This window comes from Zootoca vivipara, chromosome 6 (genome assembly GCF_965207765.1).
Source record: "Zootoca vivipara chromosome 6, rZooViv2.hap1.1, whole genome shotgun sequence".
Lineage (NCBI taxonomy): Eukaryota > Metazoa > Chordata > Lepidosauria > Squamata > Lacertidae > Zootoca > Zootoca vivipara.
Genome location: NC_142589.1, coordinates 59,703,123 through 59,729,387, shown reverse-complemented (window position 1 = coordinate 59,729,387; position 26,265 = coordinate 59,703,123). Strand labels below are relative to the sequence as shown.

The 26,265-nt window shown below is 43.6% G+C and overlaps 2 protein-coding genes across 3 annotated transcripts in view; one reads left to right on the top strand and one right to left on the bottom strand.

The window, feature by feature from the left end:
• The window catches only part of NIPAL3 (NIPA like domain containing 3), a 33,432-nt gene extending 28,345 nt beyond the window's left edge, over window positions 1-5,087 (bottom strand). Inside the window, exons 1-2 of one of the 2 annotated variants that reach the window (XM_035119587.3) lie at window positions 4,911-5,087; window positions 2,299-2,565 (exon numbers count right to left, since the gene is read on the bottom strand). In XM_035119587.3, coding sequence (XP_034975478.3) covers window positions 2,299-2,391 — 93 coding nt within the window. In that variant the 5' untranslated portion in view covers window positions 2,392-2,565; window positions 4,911-5,087. The remainder of the gene's footprint in view (window positions 1-2,298; window positions 2,566-4,910) is intronic. The other variant, XM_035119586.3, reaches the window with a different exon arrangement.
• A 1,294-nt stretch (window positions 5,088-6,381) lies between these two features.
• STPG1 (sperm tail PG-rich repeat containing 1) overlaps window positions 6,382-26,265 on the top strand; it is a 29,320-nt gene continuing 9,436 nt past the window's right edge. The window contains exons 1-8 of the mRNA XM_035120305.3: window positions 6,382-6,578; window positions 7,454-7,588; window positions 8,500-8,603; window positions 13,994-14,095; window positions 16,806-16,979; window positions 18,593-18,704; window positions 21,223-21,394; window positions 25,016-25,206. Coding sequence (XP_034976196.1) covers window positions 7,513-7,588; window positions 8,500-8,603; window positions 13,994-14,095; window positions 16,806-16,979; window positions 18,593-18,704; window positions 21,223-21,394; window positions 25,016-25,206 — 931 coding nt within the window. The 5' untranslated portion in view covers window positions 6,382-6,578; window positions 7,454-7,512. The remainder of the gene's footprint in view (window positions 6,579-7,453; window positions 7,589-8,499; window positions 8,604-13,993; window positions 14,096-16,805; window positions 16,980-18,592; window positions 18,705-21,222; window positions 21,395-25,015; window positions 25,207-26,265) is intronic.

Sequence of the window (26,265 nt, the reverse complement as noted above, 5' to 3'; positions counted from 1 at the left end):
CTGAAACTTTTTATAATGATGTTTTTAAGTGTTTGAAGTTGCCAACTTCGAAGAAAGGCGGGATATTAAAACATAATATGAAGAATTCATCATCACCATTTTTATGCACTGCACATCAAAACTGTGACGCAGCATAGAACATAGAATCATAGATTTGGAAGGGGCCCTGAGGATCATCTAGTCCAAAACCTTGCAATGGAGGAATATGCAGCTGTCCCATATGGGAACTGAACCTGAAACCTTGGCATTATCAGAACCACACTAATCAACTGAGCTGATGAACAGGCCTGAAGGCCTCCCCCTAAGACCCAAGAATGGAATGACAACAGCAGCAGCCCAAGCAGCAACTTACTCTGGCTTCTATAAATATAAGTATAGCAGATTCTGCTGGTTTCTTAGCCAGCTTGATTTTGCAGGTCAATGCAGAGGAAACGTCTTGCCTCCCAGCACTAATCCTTCTGCTCAATTCCAGGCAGCTCTTGAATGCAAGGCAGCAGTGCCAAAGCAGAAACGAACCCCAAGCAGGGATTCACCACGCCATTTTAAAAGCACTAAATTAAAAATTTAAAAGCACAGCTTAACTGAGACCAATTTAGGAACCTCCTTCACGGAAAGAACTGAAGTGGTATAGTGGTTTAGAGTGGTGCTGAGCTAAGTCCAGGGAGGCCCAGGTTCAAATCCCCATTTAGCCTTGAAGTTCCCTGGATTGCCCTTGGAGGACAAGAGGAACCTACAAAACAGTGTTGTTGTGAGGATAAAATGGCAGACAAGTTTTGTTTGTCACTCTGAGCCGCTTAGAGGAGGAACATAATTAAGAGCTCTGACGGTCAAGTCAAAGGACCAACCTATCTAGAATCCTTACAGATGGTTAAAACGGCAGCAAAACAGACTAAAACCAATTACCGGTAAAATGACTACAAACTTTCTAAACCTCTCAGCAGGCTTGTCCTGTTCTCACAGTGGCCAACAGGATGCCTATGGGAAGCCCAGAAGCAGACCTGAGCACAACTACACTCTCCCCTCCTGCTGTTTCCAGCAACTGGTAAACAAAGGCATATTGCCTACAATCGTGGAAGCAGAACATAGCCAAGAGGGTTAGTAGCTACCGATCGCCTTTGCCTCCATGAAGGCTAATCCTCTTTTAAAGCCATCCAGGTTGGTGACTATCTCTACCTCTTAGGGAAATGAATTCCATGGTTTAACTATGCACTATGTGAAGAAGCACTTTCTTTTGTCTATCTGTCCTGAAAACATTACTCTAACCACTTCCAATGGGGAAAATATGTAATAAATCAAAGTATTTTCCCCCTGCATGTTTGACTATTTATTATTAAATAAAAATAAAATAGAAAAAAATCCTTCCAGTAGCACCTTAGAGATCAACTAGGTGTGTCATTGGTATGAACTTTTGTGTGCATGCACACTTCTTCAGATACACATGCACACGAAAGCTCATACCAATGACAAACTTAGTTAGTCTCTAAGGTGCTACTGGAAGGAATTTTTCTATTTTATTTTTATTTTGTTTCGATGGCAGACCAACACAGCTACCTACTTGTTTTTGTTATTAATTATTATCAGTATCATTATTATTATTATAACAACACATTTATTCAAAAGTTAAACACAGCTTTGTCCACTGCCATAATACCACAGAATGATCACTCCAATCCTGTCATCACTGTCATGTTGGCTCGCCATATACCCTCAACAGCAACCCAGCTACCAATCTGGTTTACTAGGCATTTTCAATTAATATATCCCCTCCACAAACACCTTCTGCGATGATGATGGCATTAAGACATCCTTCAATAAAAGAGAAAAAAAGGGGGACCAAATTGGGTTAATAACAATTGGAGCATTACTCTATCAGAACGCCTCATATACCATTGGTGGCATCTCCAAAAAAGATACCTGATTCTTTTTCGCTTCCTCCACACTGACTTTCCTTTCAGCCTCCTTTCTTTTAAATATTAAACATCCATTTACTAAATGAATAGAAATTGAAATTAATAGCTGTGAGGGTGTTAAACTTTTTTTTGTGTTTGCCAGTCTGAAAACCTTTGGGTTATTGAATAAATAAACTATTTGGTAGATATTTTAATAACTATTATGATCTTTCTCAAAAACCTTGAGAAAACTGGAGGCTGGGTAAGAAGGCTTTCATTGTAAATGTCCAGCAACTCGCACCCATTACTTCTTTCAAAACAAGACAAAACTAAACTAAACAAGTCTCTTTACTTGCATCTTTGTCCTGCAGCACCCTTGATAATAATCTAGGATGGAAAATAACTTTACCTTGTAAGAGAAGGAATCCTCATGAGCTAGCCGTGGTACAGACAATGTTGCAAGCGGCTGGAGCTGTAGACCAGGGCCATTTGCTCTCTCCATTTTGGTTTACTTATGCATTCCTTTTCCAGTTTGCTTCTTGCTTAGTTATAACTACAGCAGTGCTTTAAATCAACCAGGGAACAACTGGATCCATCTTTCTCCTCAGCATTTTGCCACTACAGAGGAGCCATGATGGGGTGGGACCAGGTATCTTGTCCGTTGTTGCTCTGCTTCCTACACATAAAAAAATACGTAAGTGGGGGGGGGGGGCAAAGTTTACTCCAGAAAGAGACACACTGATGACCAGATGTTTCTGAAAAGCTTCTGTTTCCTGGTCACAGGTAAGAGAGCATAGAAGCCACAACCATGCTGCACTTTGTACAGGGCTCCCCTTGAGACTCTGCTGGAAGCTGTATGTGGAAGCAGCACATATTACACCTGAGGAAACTGCATAGATGGAGAAGGTCCCAGGTTGAATCCCCAACATCTTCAAGGCAGCACTGGGAATATTCCCTGTCTGAAAACCCTGGAGAGCGGTTGCTGCTCAGTGTGGACAATACTGAACTAGACAGACCATCAGTCAGACTCAGAACAAGGCAGTTTCTTATGATCTTCAGAAGCAAACACTGATGATTTCAGTGACGCTTATTCCCATGTAAAAATCTAAAGGCAAGCCAATTCCAATAATAGTCCAACTCGGTATAAGGCAGCTTCCTTCGCACACTTCCGAATTTGTTCAGGGTTCCCCATACCTTGTGGAGCTGATAGTGGAAGGAAGAGAAAAAATTCCTAATGCCCGGGTGGGGTGGGGGGGAGACCTGTGGTTCTTCAGATATTGTTAGTACTCCAACTCCCATCAGCCTCAGCCAACATTGCCAATGACAATGGGTGATGGGAGTTTGAGTACTGTACCAACAATATCTGAAGAACCACAAATCCCTCCCACAAGCCCTAGGGAGTGATCTAACTTAGCATGTTTATTTTACTGTACTTGTATTCAGCAAACAGGGAATGTTCCAAGGTGACTTACAACTGGTCTATTATTTGCAATTGGCAGCCGGTTTCTCAATATGATTCCCCTACTTGAAACACCAACGTGGCAGAATTCCTTGCCTACAGTCTATCCCCAGTTCTGAATTGTAAAGTCCACTAATCTCTGTAGAGCAAATAACTGATTTAGGCATTGATCCAAGTTCACATCCAGATAGCTATAACACACTAAGTAATATACCAAATATAATCCTCTCTCCTGCCCCCGCTTTCACAGCAACTCTTCTGTTATTGGGTGCAGGGAAAGCTAATCACAGTGATCTGTATCACAAACTCTTTTCAGAACAATTCTGTGTTGTTTATTTATTAAACATACGGTAGTTATGGGCTGCTCCTCATATAAAGTATCAGGGGCATTGTACAACAAAATTTACAAGTGCAAAAAGCACAAAATACCATAAAAATACAGAAGAATCATGAAAGTGAAAGGCACATCTTTAAAAAGTTTAAACAACCCAACAGGCCTGTCAGCGTAAAAAAGTATTCAAGTAACGTCTTAAGGATGCTCGCTGGAAGAGTGTTCCACACTTATGGGATCAGCAACACTAAATGCCCAACTGGGCTGTGTATGCTTTTTAAAGCACATCCCACCCCCTACTACCCCAAGAATCTTGGGAACTATAGTTTTCTGCTCACAGAGTTACAACTCCCAACACCTGTAACAAATTACAGTCCTCAGGATTTTGATTTGGGGGGGGGAGTGGCTTTACATGTATGGTGTGCATGCAATTCTAGTTGGTGCCAAACTTTTGAAACACAGGGATTAACTAATAGCGCTGTATATTTATTCATAAACCTACCTGTGACTGGGTCTGGTACTGTATTTATTTTTGTGCAGCATGGCAACTCACACAGTTCTCTTTTACACTGCTGGGCGTTTTAGCCCCAGTCTACATAAAAATACAACATTTTCCTTCTCCTGCCCCCTGCCCTGTATTTAATGGCAGATATATTATGTATACCTGCGCACTTACTGGACTGACCACTTAATGCACTGCATGAAGTAAGCGTGCTGGGCCTCCAGCTCATGAAAGCCACAATCAATCAGTTCCTCTTTCAAAAGGCACCACAAGACACTCTGAATGGCTTTCCACCGTGATAGACTTAACATCGTTTGTCCCAGTGGAATTGGCCTTTATGTGAACATTCAGGATATGTAAACTTCTATTTAAAAAAAAAGGAAAAAAGAGAGGACCGAATAAAAGGGAATAAAAGAGGGAGAATAAGCAGGTGGAATTAAAAGCAAGTTTTCCTCCCCCTTACTTCCTGGTTAATGAAAAGTCACATTTTAACTTCTCCGTTTATCAAAAGCTTGAAGGCTACTAATAAACAAACGAAAGAGCACTTTGATTATCTATAAATTCATTCGTTTGTTTGTTTTTTATAGTAGCATTTAACAGTGAAAGCACAACTGAATTATTAAGTAAGACTGCAAACATCCAGGAAAAACAAATTATTTCAAGTGCATTCATTTCTAAATTCATGCCAAAACCCCATTTCCCTTTACAAAAGCACCCCGAAACACTCACCTTGTCTTCGTCCCGAGATGGGTGTATGTGTTATCTAGCCTTCGCAGCCAGAAAGCAGAGCACCAAAAGCCCTCGGAATGTTTCTTTCCCCGCAGCTGATGGAGCGCTTGGAAGGCAGGGCGGGGCTTCGCTCCTCAAAAGACAAGCATCCTATTTGATCTGGACACTGCCACTCATACTCACCGGAAACCCCGATCAGGCAAGCCATTGGCTTGTGTAATACGGCATTCTTAAAGCGACCGGTTAAGCTTGCTTGAAGTGTGCAATACTGTACGTTCTTGTTTGTGAGGAGGCCCCTAGTGGCCACCGTTGGGAACAACAACAACAACCCTTATGTCGTTTGCCTCCCCACTCGGAGACATCACTTCTCAAAACATTCTTTTGTTCTATTTTTTAATTTTATGTACCGTGTTTGGTTTTAAACCACTGACAAGCTATTTGGTATTTTATATATTTGTAAATAGCTTTGAGACTTTTTTTTGTGGAAAGTGATTCATAAATGCAATATTTGGCCAATAAATTATTCCTATTCCTATTATTACTTTTGAGGAACCAGCCTGATGAGGCAAAACTCAACTAAGAAACTTGTCACAATTTCCATAGAATGGTATATGCGTGTTTAGTCTTCTGCAGCAAAGCACAATAAATGAGTATTGTGTTGTGCGGCATAAGCTTCAGGTGAAATAAATTAAAATATGCATTATGGCACGACATGAGATGATGTGTTCGCAGTTGACAGCTATATTCAGTTAGGATTGGTAATGCTGGGTTCATTCATCTACAGTGGGAGAGGAAACCAATGCCTCTAGTCAGACCCAAATTAATGGAACTGAACTTCTAGGTGAACATCAAGCACATTCACATCTGAGTCTCCCTTTGAAATTCCTTTGTTCAAGTAGCATCATCAGTAGCAGGATACTGCAGTGAACAGAAATGTTAAACTTATTTGAGTGTGTGGATTTTTTTAATAAAAAAACAAGGCGTACATACATCTTATGAAATTAAATAAGTAAAATGAGTTTTATCACACACTGTGATAAATGTAACAAATAATATTCAATCACTTAAAAACCTTGAAAAACAATGTGATAATAATAATTGCACATCAGGATCCTTCCCACAGGGCAGCTGGTGCTAGATCACCCTGTTGGGAGGCAAGAGGAAAGCTCAGCCATGCCAGGACCTGAGATGATTTTACTCCTACCAATTCTGTTCCAACTAGGCAATGACTTAGTTCTGGGGCAGAAGTTGGGGCAAACTCCCCCCACAACTAGGTTAACAACAAACTGAGGCAAGAAACATGACAGCACCAGTCAGAAGCAAGAAGAGTTCAATTTAAAACTGCAGTCAGGCAGAGCTCTAAGCATTTAACCTCAGTGTTTTGCACTTGGAAAGACATATTTTTAAAAGATGCTGCCAAGATTCCTTGACCACCTTAAGCAAAGGCGGGTGCAGTCAAAGTGCTCGTGCGCCATTGGTTCACGCTTGGTTTCCATTCAGCTTCTGGAAGAAAAAGCAGCTTCAGAGAACCTATCTGTGATCGGCTTACTTTTAAGCCACCAAAAGTGACAGGCAAAACGACTGGAGAAGAAAAACAGACTGGGCTCTCCAGTTGCCTAGGCAACAAATTGTAAACTTCCCCAGGATTCTCCCCTGAGAGCCAGCCAGGTAAGGAGTAACAGGTCCCAGCCTTCAGTGCTTTGCCTTTAGGAATGAGCCAGTCTGTGCAGATGATGCACTGGGGCTTTTTAAAAAGCAAAAAAATGTATTTATTGTGCCACCGCATGACAAGTTACATTCCAGGCGGTTGGATCTGGTTGGGTGTCACACAAAACAGTAACCTCCTTGTTGCTCTGGCCTGGAAGTATTGTTGGCTAGATGTGTTAGGGTACTGCACAATTCACCAGCCCAGAGCCAGGGAAACCCAGGCCTGGGGGCCCAATGGGGCCCTCCAAGCCTTTCTACCTGGTCCTCAGGCCTCTTGCCCAGGCCACACCCCTCCTCAGTCACATCCCTTGCTGGCCTTGCTTTGCACTTCCTTAAGTGGTTTTTGTCTGTTGAAAACCAGTGTGGCATAGTGGTTAGAGCGTCAGACTAGGACCTGGGAGGCCAGGGATTCAAATCAACACTTGCCATGGAGTTCACTAGGTGATCTTGGGCCAGTCACTGTCTCTCAGCTTCAAAGGCTGTTGTGAGGATCCAATGAGGAGGGGCAGAACCACATGTGCCACCTTGATATGCCCATGGATTCAGGACAGGCAAATGAAAGATCTTCTTCACAAAGTAACAGTGTGTAGTTATAAAGCATGGAATTCGCTCGAGAGTGAAAAGTGATAGCCACCATCCTCGATAGCTTTAAAAGGAGGATGAGGCTATCAATAGTACCAATATTTTTCTTAATTAACAATAATTGATCAGTCAAGTAACCAGTGTTGCAACTCTATCCGTAAGTACCACAAATTCTCTTTTGGTTATGTCATATTATTTAGCTTTAAACGCCTAGAAAAATCTTCTTGATTCAAATGTATATGTTAATGTTTCAGAAACAAGATGGCAAAGCTGATGAGAAGGGAAATCACCTAGCTTGCAGTAGTGGTGTGACATGGACAAAATCCTTGATACGTATCAACTGACTAGCAAAAAGAAAAGGGCTATCTCCCCTGTACTTGAGCCTAAAGGTATTGGATGGAGTCTGAACCATGAATGATGATGATGATTTTATTTGTACCCCACCCATCTGACTGGGTTGCCCCAGCTATTCTGGGTAGCTTCCAACATAGAGAAAAACATAATAAAGCATTACACATTAAAAAGCCTCCCTATACAGGGCTGACCTCAGATATCTTCTAAAGGTGTGGTGGTAGGAATCAGGGAGGGGAGTTGCAATCTTGGAAGACATTCTTTGTCAGAGGTAGAAAATCTCAGGCCTGGTGATCAGATGTGGCCCTCCAGTCCTCTCTACCTGGCCCTCAGAACTCTCCATCGGCCACACCCCTACTCTATAGGCCACACCCACATGCCACACCCCTACTTCACAGGCCACACCCCTCAGTGGCCCTGCTTCATGCTCTGGGTGCTCCAGCCTAGCTGGAATGTGTCCTTGAACTCATGATGCCTCTTGCTTGCCTGACTGGGGGACAGAGGGGTGTGTGAGTGTCTGTACAAAGGTAATATTTATATCCACTGCTCTGTCTGCTTTTGCTGCTGGCAGTGCCCACCAGTAGCATGTGGCCCTGAGGCTGAAACGGGCTCTCCATCCTTGCTTGATTTCATCAAAATGAGTGGCTTCCATCCACCATCCTTTAGTGAATGGAGGACCAGGCATGGTGGTGACTGGGCATAGGGATGCAACATGACACAAGAGTCTTTGTGCTTTACCTGCTCTTGGTGTTTAGAGTTGCCACTTCTTTTATTTCAAAGCCACTGGGGCCTCAGCTGTTGGGGCCAAAGGACCAGACAGGAGCAGGAATCTCCAAGAAAGTATGCCACGCTTGTAAAGGCATTTTTTTCTATTACTATCAACTGTCTCTAGTCACTATTTCTCTCTGCATTTGTGTTGCATGATTTTTTTATTGACTTCTTTTTCTAGGCCTGAGCTGTTGTTCCATTCCTTTCAAATTCCAAACCACAGTGATCTCCAATTCCGAACGGAAGGGCTTTAACTCTCAGACCAAGAGATTTCCGTATATTGAGGTGAGAAACCATATTTTCCTAAGTCTGTTCATCTGCTTTTTTCTTAGTAGGGCAGAACCAGGGAGTTCATCTGGGTTCAAATGCACCAAATTAGTGAATCCATCCCATGTAAGCCACATGGTGTCTATAGGCCTACCTATACTATAGGGTTGCCCTACATCTGGAATTTCCTGGACAGACAGAGCCGGGAATCGGCTGCCGGAAACAACTTTTTGAAATATGGCAACCCTACTATACCATCTATTTATTGTTCCATCTATATTCTACATTTCCTCCAAAGGACTCATGGTTCTCCCTCTCCTTAGTTTATCCTCACATTAACCCTGCGAAGTAGGTAAGGACGAGAGACAGTGACTGATCCAAGGCCACATAGTGAGCTTAATGGCTGAGTGCAACAAAAGCAGGACAAAGAATAAACCTGGAACATCTGTGATATAGAAAATCACAACATACAGGGTCCTGGGAGATGAAATGATCCTATGTAAAGGCCTTGGGGGCAACACTGAAAAGGGAAATTTGCGTCTCTCTGTTATGACCCACTTTGACCAGTAGGAGGAAGCAGAACTTCATAGATGGGGAATGCTAAATCCTCCAGGGGCACTTTGGTTCAAGGAAAAACAATATACAGTACTGTATGGAGTAAGTGTGCAAATGTCACATTTTAGCCCGTTTGCTTTTTGGAAATGCCCATTTTCACCACTGCTCCCATAGAGATTTACTTTTTTTAAAAAAAGAGAGTCACATCTCATGCCATCACGGTTCTTATTGGCCCATCTTGGGGCTAAGCATGCTTCCAGGCAGGTTTTATTGTAGGATCGGTACTACTAATGTCATGCATGAATTTTTTGGCAGTGTCCACCACAACACCAGCATCAAAATGTTAGGTTTTTTATCTCCCTCTCCCTGCCCACAATTTAATCTAGATTTATCCTTTCTGTGGAAAATCTGAAAAGGTTTGGGAAAGAAACGTTTCCAAGAACCTTTTTGCAATATCTGAATAGCTTGTTTGCAATATTAATCCCCTGACTGGGAGCTCCAGTATCCACAATGTGCAACATGGAGCCTGTTATGCCTTTGGTCAACTGCTGGTGTTAGCAACAGATCCTCTCCCTTTCCTCCTGGGTCCTGCACAATCTTCCTCCAGCTACTGCCAGGGACCCAAACTGCTCTCAGTTTTTCCCTTTTCTCCCTTCCCCATCGAGAGCTATGCTACCTCGCTCTCAGACCTCCCTTCCAATGGCCAAAACATAACAAGCATCTCATCTGTACAAATTTATCTTCCACGCAACCGGCAAGCCAACCTGTTGCTTCTCAGAGTAGTTCTCAGAGTAGAAGCCAGAAGGGGCAACGCTTGAACCGTCTTCACAGTATGTTCCTTTCTCTTCCTGAGAATTTTCTCCTCCAGCAGGCAATGAGCCAAGCCACAAGGAATACAAAGGGTTTGGCATACTCTTGATTATCCATAGAGAACATTTGCTTCTTCACATGTAAGGGGGAGTGTTGCATGCATCCCACCCTTTTGGGGGACTTTTGCAAGAAAGCCAAAGTTGTGTAGAAAAGTCAGTAGCTGCTGGAAAGCATGGGAGTAGACCTTTTGCTGCGGGGCAGGGGGATTGGGTGAGTAAGGAAAGAGACCGTTAATAAGTCAGTGGGTTGGCTTGCATGACAGTAAGGCAAACTATGGGTGCCTCCAGACTGTCACTATTTTCCAGGAGGGATTCAAACATATAATGTAAATTTGGGTTTGTGCACTTAATGTGGATTAAAGCACTCTGGCACTGTAGTACATCAAATCTACTACCGTAAAAAGCAAACAAACCCAGGACTATTTGTGGTTTGGAAAGTGAACTATAAATGAACTGGAAAGTGTGGGATGAACAAAGATTAACAGGTAGACTTATAAGCATTCCACAAGCAAATCAGGATGAATGCTCATTGTCATATAACCTCCCAACATACAAATCAGAATGAACGCTCAATAAAGAGTGGACACAGCATTATAACCTCTGAGTAAACATTGTGCAAGCAAACCAGGAAGAATGCTCCGGATGTGTCCTAAGGCTTCCCGAGGCTGTGTAACCAGCTGAGCTCCTGGAGAAGAGTGCCCTTGAAGGGGCCAGGCATCTCCATCCCACTGTGGCTGTGACCCAGAGCAGTCCCACAGAGCTAAGCAACAGCAGCTGGAAGCGCTTCACTGTGTTCGGCTATAGATCCAGAGCTGATGAGAAGATGCCGCAGGATCTCTCTGCCTGACCTGCTGCCCTTGCTAAGCCTCTTGCCATGCTGATACCTACCTTCACTTATTTACATCATCATCATCATACAAACATCCCACTCCATAGCAACAGGGAGCTTGGGAAGCACTCTAACTTAAAAAAAAACCTTCATAATCCCGGTTCATTAAAAACCTGGGGGAAAGGTACACTTTTACTGGCGCCAAAAAGACGTCAGTGAAGGAGCCAGGCAGAGAAGGAGCCTCACTGTGGAGAGTGTTCCACAGATGGTGAGCCACAACCAAAAAGGCCCTCTCCCTTGTCATCAGCCTCCAACCTGCCCTCAAAGAAGGGCCCCAGAGAAGGGCGTAAGATGAGGATCCAAGAGTCTAAGTATGTTCATTTCAAGTCCTTACTTAATTGTTCCAAACTAATATTAGTCCCAGTAGGGGGCCTAATTTAGCCTGCAAGGCCATTCACCTTGAACAACGCTCACCTGCCCCAGAGGTGTGGGGCAAATAATTATATGGCTGCAAAGGAATAGCAAGGAGCCTTTAAATGCCTAGATTGTAGCTGATTCAAGTGGGGGTTGGACTTACCAGCTGGTTGGAGCCAACTTCAAGGTCTACTTTAATTGGTTGGGATCTTCCTCTGCAGTACAGATTGAACTCAGGGTTCTCTGCAAAGCAAAAGGGATTACCTGATGTCATGGTGATGTCAGGTGATTGACGGATGGCATGCTAAAGTGGCCCAGCGCGGGAGCTCAGAATCTGTCCCGCAGAAAAAAATTCCCACTCCACTTTAAGACTCTGCTTGACAACTTCACTGTCTTGCTTGACCCCAAACCACCAGCTCTGGCCTATCAGGGGATAAACTCACCTTCTAACAAAGCCCTGTTTGTCATCCATTGCAGATTGAAAGTGGTGTCTTAAGACAGCGGGCTCATTTTTGCTTTATTTCATTCTATAAATAGAAAAAAACCACCCAGTACTCACTTCTGGAATGAAAGAAAAGTCGTTCTGGAAGGAGAGTTGAGTCAGGGAGGGGTGCGGCACTTTGAAATAATACACTCTGCCCACACGTTGAAATAATTCAGGCCAAATCAGATGTACAGGTGGGATTAGACATGCAATGGATTTGAGCTCCCCAGGTCTCTCTGTATGTTGCTGAGCAGACACCAGGGAAACTTAATCCTCCATTTTCGACCCGTCTTGCCATGCAACTTGAGACTCCCCATTAAAATGAGATTATTTTGATTTTGAAACAAGCAAAGAAGAGGCTTCTTAGTGTACAGTCACAATTGACAAAAGCCAGCAAAACATTTCAGAGGCTTAGCGTATGGGAGGGTAAGTGTTGAATCCACATTATAATGCCATTGTGTGCTTCTCCACCCACGAGGTGACACACGTCGCACATATTCCCTCCGCTGCATGCCCTCACTTGGACACTTTAAGTGCATGTCAGATTCCTAAGTAGGGCCTGATTCAAGAAATATCCACCAATTAACTGACTTAAAGCAGTGGGTTAAACCTGCATATATTTGGCGCGTTGACCTATGGTTAAAAGCCGCATTTGTCTTCAAATTATGTCCTGATTATTCTTATTATTGATTTATTTATCGCCTTCTACACCACTGTTTCAAGGCAATGTACAATAATGTATAATAAACAATAACACGTAAACACAAAGAAACAGCTCATACATGTAAAACAAAAGAGACCTGGGAAACCTTGTCAGAAGAAAAAAAATGTCCTCAGCTGTTTTCTGGAAAGTCCAGATAGGCGGTGCCTGTCATCTCTCTTTTACCTCTTATGTGTGAAAGCAGGCACCATCTTGGAGAAGACATCTCCTTCACGGCAGACCCAAAACATGCTGCTTGAGGCAAAGGACATGGTGGCCTCCTGTCTCAGTTCCACTGCCAGAAGCCAACTAGATGGGCAGCCAAACCTTACTTTTAACACTGGTGATCCTCCAGCACCCCTGAGGCAGCAAGCCAGATAAGGGGGCCCAGAAGGGGCCACATGGCAACAGAGAAGGGAAAGCTGGGGGCTTAGAATAAACGTCTATTTATTTATTTATTTATTTATTTATTTATTTATTTATTTATTACACCATAAAATTTATATACTGCTTGACTGTAAAAAAAACAACCTCAGACAGGCTGCTGCTACTGCCTACCCTTCAGCCCAACTATTTGTGGTCACAGGTACATAGAGTATACACTCGGTGAATGTAATGTGTGAACACAGATGCTTAAAAAAATATCAGACGCCATATTTTCTAGAGCTTTTCAGAATGCCTACAGAACCCTGCAAAGCTGAAGGTCCACTAGACTTGCCCATCTTGGGAATTGCTCTAGTGGTACTTCTGCCCTCATTTCATCAATCACCAAGGCTTAAAACATATTTGTTTTAAGCATTTGCTGGTTTTATCTATATACCAGTGGTTTTTCAACCAGTGTGCCGTGGCACCCTGGGGTGCCTTGTAAAGGGTGCCATGGGCAACACTGGCCTCTGTCCCTCATCCCTTTCTCCTCTGATGCCCTCTCACGTTTCTGCCTCCCAAAGGCTTGCACAGCTGTTTGTTGCAGCAGCCCTGGCTACTAGCTCCGCAGGCAAATGGTCCCTCTGGGGCTGGGCAGGGGGTGCTGGTTGCCAGGAGCTGAGGCAGTCTCACTCAGAGTAAGCAAGCAAGCTGATGAGGGAGCCCAGCCAGCCAGTCCACTAGCCCTTGACTGGACAGACATGTCCCAGGCCCCTGGGGGGCAGTGTGAGGAGGCACCTCTCAGCTCAGAGACCAGGGGCGGCAGCCCAGAGGACTCCTAAGGAGAGGAGAGAGGCTGAGGAAACTCTCCACTAGGAAGAGTGTTCACAAAAAGGTGAGAGGCTGCCCGCTCTGCAGGCAACAGGTGACATAACTGGGCTCTTGAGTCCCACAGGGGTGCCACAGAAAGAATGTAGTTGGTCAAGGGAGGCATGTACTCAACAAGGTTGAAAAGCTCTGTGGTATACTATTGATCATTGTTTTACATTATTTTATATGCAATACTTTTTTTGATTAAGCAGTTAATATTTTTTTCCAAACAAATAAACAATTTCCTGAGCACTGGCAAAAAATAAACCCTGTTGCAGCAGAATCTGCCCTGTCCTGATTATGCACTGTGTTCCTCCTTCCCAGAATGAAAATCCAGGTCCAGGATTCTATGATGTAATCGATCAATCAACACTTCTCAACAATGTCTCCCAGTCCCGGAAAGGAACCTGTTTTTTCCCTTCCTTGGTAAGGTTTATACATATTTATGAACGACGGGAAGGAAAAAAAGGCCAGCGTTGAGAAGTTCTTTGAAGCCATTGTCAGTCTTACCGCCAGTGAAGATTTTAAAATGCTCACACACCTTAGTTTTCCTTTTCTGCTGTTTATGAGCTATAGTAATAATGACGAGTTTACTGTTGTCGGGAATAGACCTGCGATAGCCTGATAAACATTAAGTCATCCACCCAGAGATTGCTGTAATTAAACCTGGATTCCATCCTCCAGTTTACCCTTGGAAGCAAATTCTTTAGAAATTATTGGGGCATAATTCATTCAGGAAAGTGTGTTTAGGTAGGTGCTTGTTCCTCCTCTGTTGGATAACTGCCGTTGAGAGATCAAATATGTGTACTTATTTGCACAGACAGCACTCATTCTCAAAACCCGAACACTTTGGCCATAGGCAGCATTGATCCGGGGGGGGGGGGATGTGTATTCACTAAGGTCAAAATCCCATCAAGGCTATGTAGGTGGCTCCCACATGGCTCAGGTGCATGGCTCAGAACTACTGGAAGCTGTACATTCAGTGTTGTGGGCCAAAGCCTGTGGAACTCCCTCCCAACTGAGATTAGACAGGCACCCTCCTTGCTGGACTACAGGTGCATGACAAATACTTTAAAATAATAATAATCCAGCAGGCTTTTAAAGGCGGTGTTCGGTTTTATGATAAGTTCTTATTTTATTCTCGGTTTGGTTTATTTTTATAGGCAATGCTTAGAAATGCCACTGATTAAGTGGTATAATTGCCTCAAATAAATAATGTTTACTTCTGTTGTGGCAACAGCAATTAATGAAAAGCACTACTGTTGCTGCCCCTGAAGGCTGTTCAGAAACGGCAGTTGGTTCAGAATACAGCAACCAGATTGGTTTCTGATATTAGCCCAGCAGGGAACATATAACACCTATCTTGTATGATCTTCATTCGTTGTATGTTTGCTTACAAGCTAAATTCAAGTTGCTTATGTTTACCTTTAAAGTCTTTTATGGCTTATGCCTGGGATGCCTGAGGTCTTCTTCCATATATGTCTTTCCCCAATCTCTAAGATCCAGCACTGGAAATACTTTGCAAATCCATTATCTTTTCGGATGGTGGCCAATTCACAACAGACCTTCTCAACCCTAGTGTTGACTCTGGCTCATTTAAATGTACTACAAAACCCTACACTTTCTGGTTTTGTGTATTTTACGGGTTGCTGTACAGTATTTTCTTGCTTTATTTTATTTATAAAATGTATATTTTTGCATGTGGGTTTTTTTTAATTGCTGTTCCTCACGTTAAAACTGATGACTCTCAGAGTTGGTTTTCAAGTTCTTGAATAAAATTATATATTGTGAACTTACTTCCCCGTTACTCATTGTGGGGAACAGATAGGCACATTGTCAGAGGCATTATGAAACTGAATACCAGTTGCTGGGAATCCCAGGTGGGGAGAGTGCTGTTGTGCATTTTTATTATCTCAACAAGCCTCTGAAGAAGGCCTGTATTATCATCCCCATACTGTACGTGAGGGGCTGCGGTATGATTTAAACCAGTGACATCCCCAGCTTGTACCTAATGCTTTAAACCCATTTAGTATGTCATTTTGTTTACACAGTTTAACATGGTCAATAGTCTTATGAATGTGATGACAACTCAAATTTACCTCACCACAGAGATGATATGTTCAATCTTTGACACAGATGTGGTAAATATAAGCTATATACTACTTATACACTCCTAAGAAAAAGTGACTACGTGAAAATGATGGGAGAAATCAGGCTCTGGTTATTTTACTACATCAGATAGAAGCATAGGAGTTGGCTCTAACTGGGTAGGAATTTCTTGTTAAGATGCCGATCTGGTGATTAATGGGTGTAGGCCAAGGATAGCCAATCTGTGACTGGGGAGCCGCAGAAAACCCCCAAGCACTTCAAGGGTGTATCTTGGGCAATTCAAGAAAGAGACAGATTAATACCAAGACTCTCTTTTGGATCCTTCCCTTCCTCTCTCCCCCTGCTTTATGATTGAAATGGGAAGGAGAAGACATGGGAGAAAATGGTGGCAGCAGTGAAAGATTGGGTGGTGGAGATTCCAGGCTGAGAATCAATGGCATTCATTGGCCATATTGGACAGAACTGAGCGCTACAGCTTTTCCTGAAGGATAGTTAAGAGACGCTTTTACAAATTTAATTTATCAAATGTTGATTTCATTTGGAGTGAACTTCATATAAGATACAGACAGGTTTGGCAATGTAGTGGAGGCCATGACACCTTTTCAGGCAAGAAGATGTCACCTTGAAGAACCACTTATCTACGATGTTGCTACCATAGCAGATGGTCTTCCATGACCACAACATTTCCAAGATGGCAGCTGGCTCCTAGAATGGTTGGCTTTCTAGTGTTTATTTCTGTGTGTATTCATTTCTTTCTGATATTTATATACCATTTCCAACAGCTTCTTCTCAAAGAGCTTTATGCATGTCAACAATATTTTCAGAGCAGGTTGCAAACCGAACAGCACCTAATTCCTGAAAAATCTGAAAAGTGATGTGGCTGTTATTGTCTCTACATTCCCAAGTCATCCCACCTCACAGATGAACACTTATGACCACGTAGATAAATGAGATATAGACATGAAGAAGCCTCCCCACGATAGGATTACCAACAGTGTAAACCAAATTCCATTTCTTTCCTTTCCAGGATACACGTATCGCTCGCCAGAGAATCCACAATTTTCCTGCTGCAAATGCCTACAACCTCCCACCTACCCTGATTTCCAAGCGAGACTTTAGCCTGGGGTATTCCAGTATGTTTCAGCGACCAATTGCCAGGAAGATTTCAAAAAGATCCACTCCAGCCCCCAACCAATATAATGTAAGGTGATCTAGAGATTGGAAAAGGCGAGGTCAGCAGTACAGATTAATAAATTCTTTAATGAGTAGGGCTGCAGCTAATGGGGAGGGGTCATGGTTCAATTATGGAAGGCCCCAGGTTTGATCCCTGGCATCGACAGGTAAAGCTGCCAGTCAGTACAGGTAATAGCAAGCTGAATGTACCAATAGTCTAACTTAGAATGCAACCATTTCATATATTCCACTTGGCAAAATAGGAAAAGATATTGAAGAGTATTTCTTGTTTTCCCCTGACGCTTTTCTCCCACTGAGCATTCACACGTTTCCTTCAAAATCCATTCATTTGTTCTGACCAGTGACCTTTCACAAGAAATAATTGCATGGACCCAAGAATACCCAGATAAGCCTTGCTGTCGGATTTGCATCAGTAGCCACAAAATAAAAAATAAAGAGCAGCAGTTGTTTTAGAACAACTTGGACTAGGACCTGGGAGACCAGAGATCTCATCCCCACTTAGCCATGAAGCTCACCAGGTGACCTTGAGCCAGTCACTGTCTTTCAGCTTCACAGTGTTATTGTGAGGATAAAATGGAGAGGAGAAGGAAGAACTATGGACATCACCTTGGTGGAAAGGTGGGATATAAATGTCACAAATAAAAAGAGAAGCAAATGCTTGGTTGGCCTTTATGTGCCCTGTGAAACTCTTAGGCAACTATCTGACTAGTAGTACGTACCATTACTTTGTCTGTGTACAGGGAGTTAACACCAAGCACATTTTCCTTTTGCCCCAAAATTGTTCCCTACTTTGCAGATCATTATTACAGTCTGTCATCCACACCCAAATAAGAACATGAGGTTGTATTTAATACAGTTTAAATAGGACTTCTCCTGAGAAGAACCTGAGTTAATCATGATTTACACTAACCCATGAGATAATGCACAGTGTTTGGAGAAGCCAAACAGGAAATGATCCATTCACAGGGAAGACAGGCTGAATAATTTATGGCCATGGGGAAGGGAGACTGATGGGAAGAAACCAAGGGTCCAAGTTTACTGTCTGCACAGCAGGCTAATTTCACAAATATTTATTCATCTTTTCATTTATATTAGCAGGTTTATAAACTGCTTCATGGTCAGAGGATGCTAAAATAGTATACAAGATTAAAATGGGATCAAACACTAAACCCAATTTTTTAAAGCAAGAAAATAATTTCTACAAAACTCTAAAAACAATAAAAATAATATCTGTTGCGTGCTGCTGCTGCTACTGTTATATGCTTGATTCTGTTCCAGAATACTGTAAAACAACTGATTTTACAACAAGTTGTATTTACTGGAGCCATGTCTATCAGCATGTGCTAAAGAGATAAGTATGTCATCATGGGTGGGTAATCACTTGCTAGGCCAGGTGGCTTCTGAAATGTACTTTAGAGTAGCATCATTCATGCACCATTCACAAGCCACATTTGACCCATGCGCTGGAAGAGTTCAGGCTTGGTGACTGCATCGCAAATGTCCTTGTGTTGAAAGTATGCAGACTTAAACACCAGTGTTTATTTGGGTGTTGGTTTGTTTTTTAACTAAAGTGACTGCTGGAAAGTGAATTCATTGCAAAACCCTTTCTTTCATCCACAGGTCTCGGTGGACCTCAGCAACAAAGGCCGCAACACTGGTGCCAAGTCAGTGTTTTCATCTAAAACTAAACGAGCGCTGGCACTCGGTAGCAAGGAGCATGTGCCTTCTCCCTGTAAGCTGGGCTGGGGAGCCTCTTTTGACCCAAATTAAAATATGATCAACCTTCCAAGGGCCACCGCTCCAAATGTGGGAGTGGGCGGGGCCAAATGTGGGCAGGGCCCAAGATAAAGTAAGATAAAGTAAGGTGCCACCCAGTGCAGTAAATTAAAAGAAAAATTAAAGAAAAACAATGCCCTCCAGTGAAACAAATTAAAACAATCTACAATCCCCTCTGAGTGTCCAGCTTTCTTCTCCTTTTCACCCCACCTCTTGTGAATAAAAGCCTCTCTGTCTGGCAATCATGCCTTGCCACACTGCTTCTCAATTTATGATCCTCAATGCTCACAGCCAGTAATTCAGACCTCTCCCCCTTACAATGCATGCAGTCATGGCATTTTGTCCTTTCAAAAGAACTTTAAAAAAAATGATAGCACCAAAAGGCAGAGGGCCTTCTCGGTGGTGGCGCCCGCCCTGTGAAACACCCATCAGATGTCAAAGAAATAAACAACTATCTGAAGACATCCTGAAGGGAAGTTTTAATGTTTTATGTTTTATCATGTTTTTAATATTATGTTGGGAGCCGCCCAGAGTGGCTGGGGAGGCCCGGCCAGATGGGTGGGGTATAAGTAATAAACAAATATATCATCATCATCATCAGAATCAAATGCTTAGTGATAGGAAGAAGCAAAGTTGTTCCCATTACCAGCTTTCCAGGTATACCCAGATTATACAAAAAGATATTTCTTGCTCACCTGTTCACACATCATTTGTGACATATCAATGACCTTAAAAGGGATGGGTGGGAAGAAATGACTTTCTTCCACTTTGCAAATGTTTTCCTACTAGAAAGCCTGGAGGTAATTTTTACTGTGCAGTCTATTTACAAACCTGAACTTCAGGAAAGGGCAATCAAAATGATCAAGGGGTTGGAGAAACTCCCCTATTTATTTATTTATTTATTTATTTTATTATTTGTTTTGTAAAATATATACACCGCTTGATTATAAAACAACCCCTCAAAGCGGCTTGCAAAAAGATAACAATAAAATTATCGGGAAAAGTTTGCAATAGTTAAAATACTAAAACAGGTTGAAATTCACACCAGCTTTCTAAGCATCTGGGTAGGCTTGTCTGAACAAGAATGTTTTTAGCAGGCGCCGAAAAGAATACATCGAAGGCCCCTGCTTGATAACAATAGGCAGGGAGTTTCAAAGCGTAGCTGCTGCCCAAATGACTATTTACAAATGAGGAACAGGTATTATGTGGCACCTGTAGCAGTGCCAATTCCGCCAATTGAAGCAGCCGAGTGGGCACATGTGGGGTAAGGTGATCTTTTAGGTAAAATAGTCTTGCATATGGGCCTTATATACCAATAGTAATGCCTTGAACTTGGCTCAGTTGCAAATCAGCACCCAGTGCAGATCTCTGAGCAGAGGGGTACCATGCTGACAAGGCCTCAGTCCTGCCAGCAATTGTGCTGCAGCAGTCTGCACTAACTGCAGCTTCCGGATCAAGTGCGAGGGAAGCCCTACATAAGGAAAAAATGCTGTTTTAGTTCATTTATTGGCATTTCAGTTTAGAAAACAAGAGGCGATGTGATAGGAGTATATAGAATTATGTATGGCATGAAGAAAGTGGATAGAGAAAAGTCTAGAACAGGCATCCCCAAACTTCGGCCCTCCAGATGTTTTGGACTACAATTCCCATCATCCCTGACCACTGGTCCTGTTAGCTAGGGATCATGGGAGTTGTAGGCCAAAACATCTGGAGGGCCGCAGTTTGGGGATGCCTGGTCTAGAATTTGTGGCTATCTAATGAAGCTGAATGTTGGGAGATTCAGGACAGATAAAGGGAAGTACTTCTTTACACAGTGCATAGTTAGACTATGGAACTTGCTTCCAAAGGAGGCAGTGATAGCCACCAACTTTAAAAGTGAATCGGACACAGCTGGAGGCAGCAAAGCTTTCGATTACCAGTTGCTGTAAGCCGTGGGGTGTGCTTATGGGCTCAGGTCCTGCTTGTCAGTTTCCCACAGGTATCTGGGTGGTCACTGCGAGAACAGGATGCTTGATGAGATGGGCCATAGGCCTGATCCACCAGGCTCTTATGAACTGAAATAGTACTCTGAAAAAGACAGGTATGCTCCTTTGCTTCTGAAGGGCAGTATTGGCAGTATTTTCTATTCCAAAGGGGAGGGAGGAACTAATTCCTCCTCTCCTTTCATTCATTTCATTCCTCTTGTTCCAAGTAACAGACTCTCGTGCACCGATTTCATTCCACTGCAGCTAAAATATATGACTTGGCTGTGTACATAACATTAATTTAACGTGCATTTTCCCCCTCCCCAAAAGAATTCTGGGAACTAAAGTTTGGCCCACGGAGCTGCAATTCCCATCTCCTTTAACGAACTATAGTTCCGAGATTTCCTGATTAGGGATGCATTTTTAATGTGGTTTAAATGTATGTTGCATGCGCAGCCTTAGTTTGGGTGTCGGCCTTTTCAAATTCCTCCCTTTCTTTTTAAAATCTAGGTCATTACCGAGTAAAGGATTCCTTCATACGGCAGGCGCCTACAGTGCTGGTGTCCTGCTTCAGATCCAAAACAAGCCGTGAAACCAAGACAGAGACGCTGAGCCCGGGGCCAGCAGCCTATCAGCAGCCAGCTGGCATCCCAGTCACACCATCCAGGAAGTTCCCTGGCCTGTGAGTTCTGAGCAACTGCACTTTTAAAAGGAATTTGTTTTGAGTCACCCAACTCCCTTTTTTAAGTAGGGAAGATGTGCTTGTGATCAGAAATGATAAAGAAGGAAAAGAAGAAGAAATACCAACAGACAATTCCAAGCCCCAACTTGCTTAAGAAGCAGGGGCTTTCTTCATCAGACTATATGGTGGAGCAGGGGAAAGTCATTTGGGTTGTTGCATGCCTTAATAAGCAATGCAGCTTGCAAGCCTTCATATGTGATTTAGGATGAGGAAGGGCTGTTGCTCAGTGGTAGAGCCCATGCTTTGCATGCAGATGTTCCAGAGTTCAATCTCTGGCATCTGCAGCTGAGAAATGCCTTTGTCTTGAAACCTAGAACCACTGCCAGCCAGGTGGCTCATGCAAGGCTAGGTACCGTAGCATCGGGACCTGCCTTTTCTGTTGTTAATTCGTTTGTTTAAGCTACTTTAGCCCACCTTTTAGTCCACCTGTTTAAGCTGCTTTAGCCCACCTGTTCTCAGGGCAGCCAGCACATCTAAAGGTTATTCCCTGCTTCTTTTATCCTCACATCAGCCCATTTATGAGCCAGTCGTCAGTCTCATCATCACTGCTTAATTCTCAAATAAGGGAGATGTGTCAACCGGGCTTTTAGTGTTATGACACCATTCCTTTGGAGTTCCCTCCCCTTGAATATTTGAAAGGTGCCAGCTCTGTTGTCCTTTTGGCGCCTTCTCAAGACCTTCCTTTTTCAACAAGCCTTTGCAAAGCAGAGATCTTCCCCAGTCTGCATGTACATTGTTTCTGGGTGTTTAGATTGTTCTGTGGTGTGTGTGTGTGTGTGTGTGTGTGTGTGTGTGTGTTTGTTTGCCACCTGGACTCCTTAAGGCAAAAGGGCAGAATATTAATTGAACAAACAAACAAACAAACAAACAAACAAAGCTAAAGAGAGCTTGCATGACCCAGAGAGACTACAGCCACACATAGCCTGAGTGGTATTAAACTGAAAGCTGTGATTGGCTGTTGCGCTCAGTGGAGCAGATAAGAAGAGTGTTGCTCTATACAAGGCTTCCTGAAACTCGGCCCTCCAGATGATTTGAGACTACAATTCCCATCATCCCTGACCACTGGTCCTGCTAGCTAGGGATCATGGGAGTTGTAGGCCAAAAACATCTGGGGGGCCGAGTTTGAGGAAGCCTGCTCTATACCTCATCTCTATGGTAAACAGCAGTTGTTGGAGTTGCACCAGTTCAATTTAATAACTGGAACAGGTGAAATGGACTGCATTGGGGCTGGGCCCCTTTGGACCGGGCATCACCCAGGAATCCCTAAACCCAGAGGTGTTGGCCTGGTGGTGGTTCTTCCTGGAAGGGCATTCTGCACACTTGCAGAAGCACCTTCTCTATTACTGCTGCAAGTGTTTCTGGACCAAAGGAGCAAAAGGATTATAGAGACAGCTTTTGGAAGCCCTAGCCTGAATTTTGCATTTACCAATTAAGTTCAGCAATTCATTTCAGCCTTCTGTTTAATAATATGTAGGAAGCCCCCCACTTTCCCCCCTGCCTACACAGTCCTTCCTCCCCCATACCTGCCCCAAGGTCCAGTAACTATCAGTCAGTTACTCAACTAAGTCCATTTTATGGTGACCATCCTGTAAACAGCAAAGTCGGTTTGCTGGAGATAAGATTAAGATCTACCCCTTAAATTCTTGCCCATTACTGCTCATATCTTCCCCTTCCCCCATCCCCGTGCAAGCCTGGAGCTCTCTGCACACGGACAGGGGGTATCTTTACTACATCTCATGCCATTTTAATGCAGGCTTTGTGGAGGAAGAGGGAGGGGGAGCTGGCGCTGGGTAGTGTGCAATAAACCTCTGTGACTAGGGAAGAAGTAAATCAAACCTGACGGGCAAAGAACATCCATCTACGCTGGCAGAAAATACCAGAACTATCAGCATTTAGAGGCCAATCCAACTCCCATTTATGTCAAGGTGATTAATGTGTCCAAGGCCAGGGCTACAGCTGGTGCAGAGCCACTGACTACAGCACCAGTTTGTTCCAGATGAGCACCCTTAGATTTTAATGAGCTTTCCCCAGCATATTCTCAGCCGCAGCCGCCAAACCCTTTAAGGTACAGAGGTTCAATGGCACACAGAATATGAAAAGCTGGGGCATCCTTTAGGGAAGGCGACAAGGTAGAACACCACCACACCACCATGTTTGGGATCACATGCAATTATTTATCAGGAGCCATTGATCAAAACGAGCCCATTACCCTTCTTCAGGTGTTTAAACTCTTACCTGCGGAGGGATGCAGGGCTAGTTGCTCCAGCCTCTCCAGTCCTCCTCCTCCTTGAGCTGGAACGTCTGCAGAGGGGGCTGTATAATGGGGGACTGTAAGAACATTGATTAGAATGTGCCGACAGTCCTCCCTATGACTGGAAACCCTGAATTGCACGGTGTTTTCTGATTCACAGGAGTACAGCATTCAGCTGAAGGCGCTTACAACTCACACCAGGGATGACGGCTGGCCACTGGCACTGCTAGGGTGGGAGGCAAGGAGCCCAACAGTAGGGGGAGCCAGAGCCAATGGCAGATGGAGCCAACTCATCATCTTCCCTGCTGAGGGATATAAGGGGCAATAGGGAGACATAAGGGGAAGCTGACAAACAGTTATAAGTAGGCACATAGGGGGCTGGCTGAGGGCAGAGTGGGACAGTGACCCATTTGCCCTTATGGTCCAGCCTCCCCTGCTTCACATCTTTCTGCTCAGTGTGGGAAGGTTGGGAGTGGAGGGCGCAGTGTGAATGGCCGCAGGCCGCACATTCTGTCTGTAGAAACCACTTAGGAAAGCCTGGAGAGGGCTGGAGAGTCTGGCCTAACCCTCCCACTTCCTTCTTCCTTCTTGCTTCAGCCACAGTCAGAAGCCCTTCACTCTTTGGCCAGTTCACACTGAATGGCTCTTGACATGAATGGTGAAATGAGCCCATGTACCAGGCACACACATGTCAAACTCCTTATTAAACAAAAGAAAGGAAATAAGGAATGACTGATCTGTATAGTACTTATAAACAACTCTGCTACAGTTGTAGCAAGTCATAACAAAGGTGGGAAAGATTCCCCGGAGGCGGAAAAAGGAAAACTATACAGTACACTGGAGAAACCCAAATTTCCTCAATTTAGAGGTTCCTCAATTGAGAGCAAGGGTGGGGCACTGATCCTTATCTCCCCTAACTGCTCCCCCCCCCACCAGCAGGCCAAGTTTGATAGGTGAGTCGAGCCGTCCATCTGTCAATCAGATGATGTCACAACAATGCCAGGTGTTCTGCTTTTGTCCGTGCTCAGCACAACACACTACAAACCCTGACAATCAGCTGGTTGTCGGTGCTTTTACAAGTGGTGTGTACAGGGCTTTGTAGGTACCGCCAATCAGCTGATCATCAGGGTTTGCAAACCCCCTTTTGGCCCAAATGCATTTTTACCTACCCTGCACCTGATGTCATATATGAATTTGGGGGTGGGGCGGGGTGTGCCTTGGCCAAACTGGCTTTGCAGGCTGAATGGGAAGGCCTAGCTGAATTCAAAGCCAAAATCAGTTTGGACAGCACCTATGATTCTTTCTTACAGGCGAAAGTATGGCTTGAACTTCTCAGCCCCAGCTGCCCCTCGCCCCAAAACGCCCCCTGCACCTGGGCCTGGCCAGTATGAAATAGTAGACTATGAGAGTCCTACCAAGCATTATATCTCCAGTGCCGTCTTCGTCTCAAACACAGGCCGTTGGGCAGCTGATAAATCCCACGAAGACATGCCTGGCCCAGGTAAGCATGTGGTTGTGGTTGTTGCAAAAAGGTGTTGTGTTTCTTCATTTAACAGTAATTATAATGTATAACTATATTTTGGAAAGTTGTTTTTGTGTCGGTTTGCTGTGCATTTGGACACCTTTTATCATAACCAAATTTTGCGTAATTGTTCTTGAGAACAAGGAGCAGGTTTATTTCTATTTTTGATGCCATTTTAAATCAAGATGACAGACTGATTTTAACCACTGATTTCAAAACTGCACTGATTTGCAAGTTCTTTAGAATTCCTGAGCAACAGCAGGTATGAGGCTGCTAATGCTTTAATAAGACTGCTATCCTCACCTTACTTGCTCGAAAGAGTAACTATTACTGGGCACCCTGGGGTTTCGTACTGAGCAAGCATGTTTTTATACTGGTGCTTCACTGGTCCAAGCTTAGCATACAGCATACAGCATACATTCAGATGCTTCAATGGGCTGTGATAAAACAGCAAACTGTGGTGTGGCACAATCCAGAAACAGAAGCTTCTAAGCCCCACCCCTTGTGTTTCCAATATCGAAACTTGGTAGGGTGTTATGTCAAATGCAGGCAGGAAGGGAGTTTCCAGGCTGTTGCTATTTTCAGGTGGGATTCAGTCACATACTGGCAAATTCAGGGTGCACAGTTAAAGTTTAATTGTCTCTCTTGCACAACAAAACCCTTTCCTTTATGACAGGGAAATGCACCAGAAAGTCGCTTGGCACAACATTGTCTAACTTCTCAAACAATTCAGAATTAATGCTTGATAAATAGCTCTGGTTACAGGTAGGTAGCCGTGTTGGTCTGGATCGAAGTAAAATAAAAAAATTCCTTCAGTAGCACCTTAAAGACCAACTAAGTTTTTATTTTGGTATGAGCTTTCGTGTGGTATCTGAAGAAGTGTGCATGCACACGAAAGCTCATACCAAAATAAAAACTTAGTTGGTCTTTAAGGTGCTACTGAAGGAATTTTTTTATGATAAATAGCTGACACTGTGTAACCTTCCCACAAGCTTTGTGCAAAAAAACCCAGGTTGAATGCTAAAAAATAATAATAGA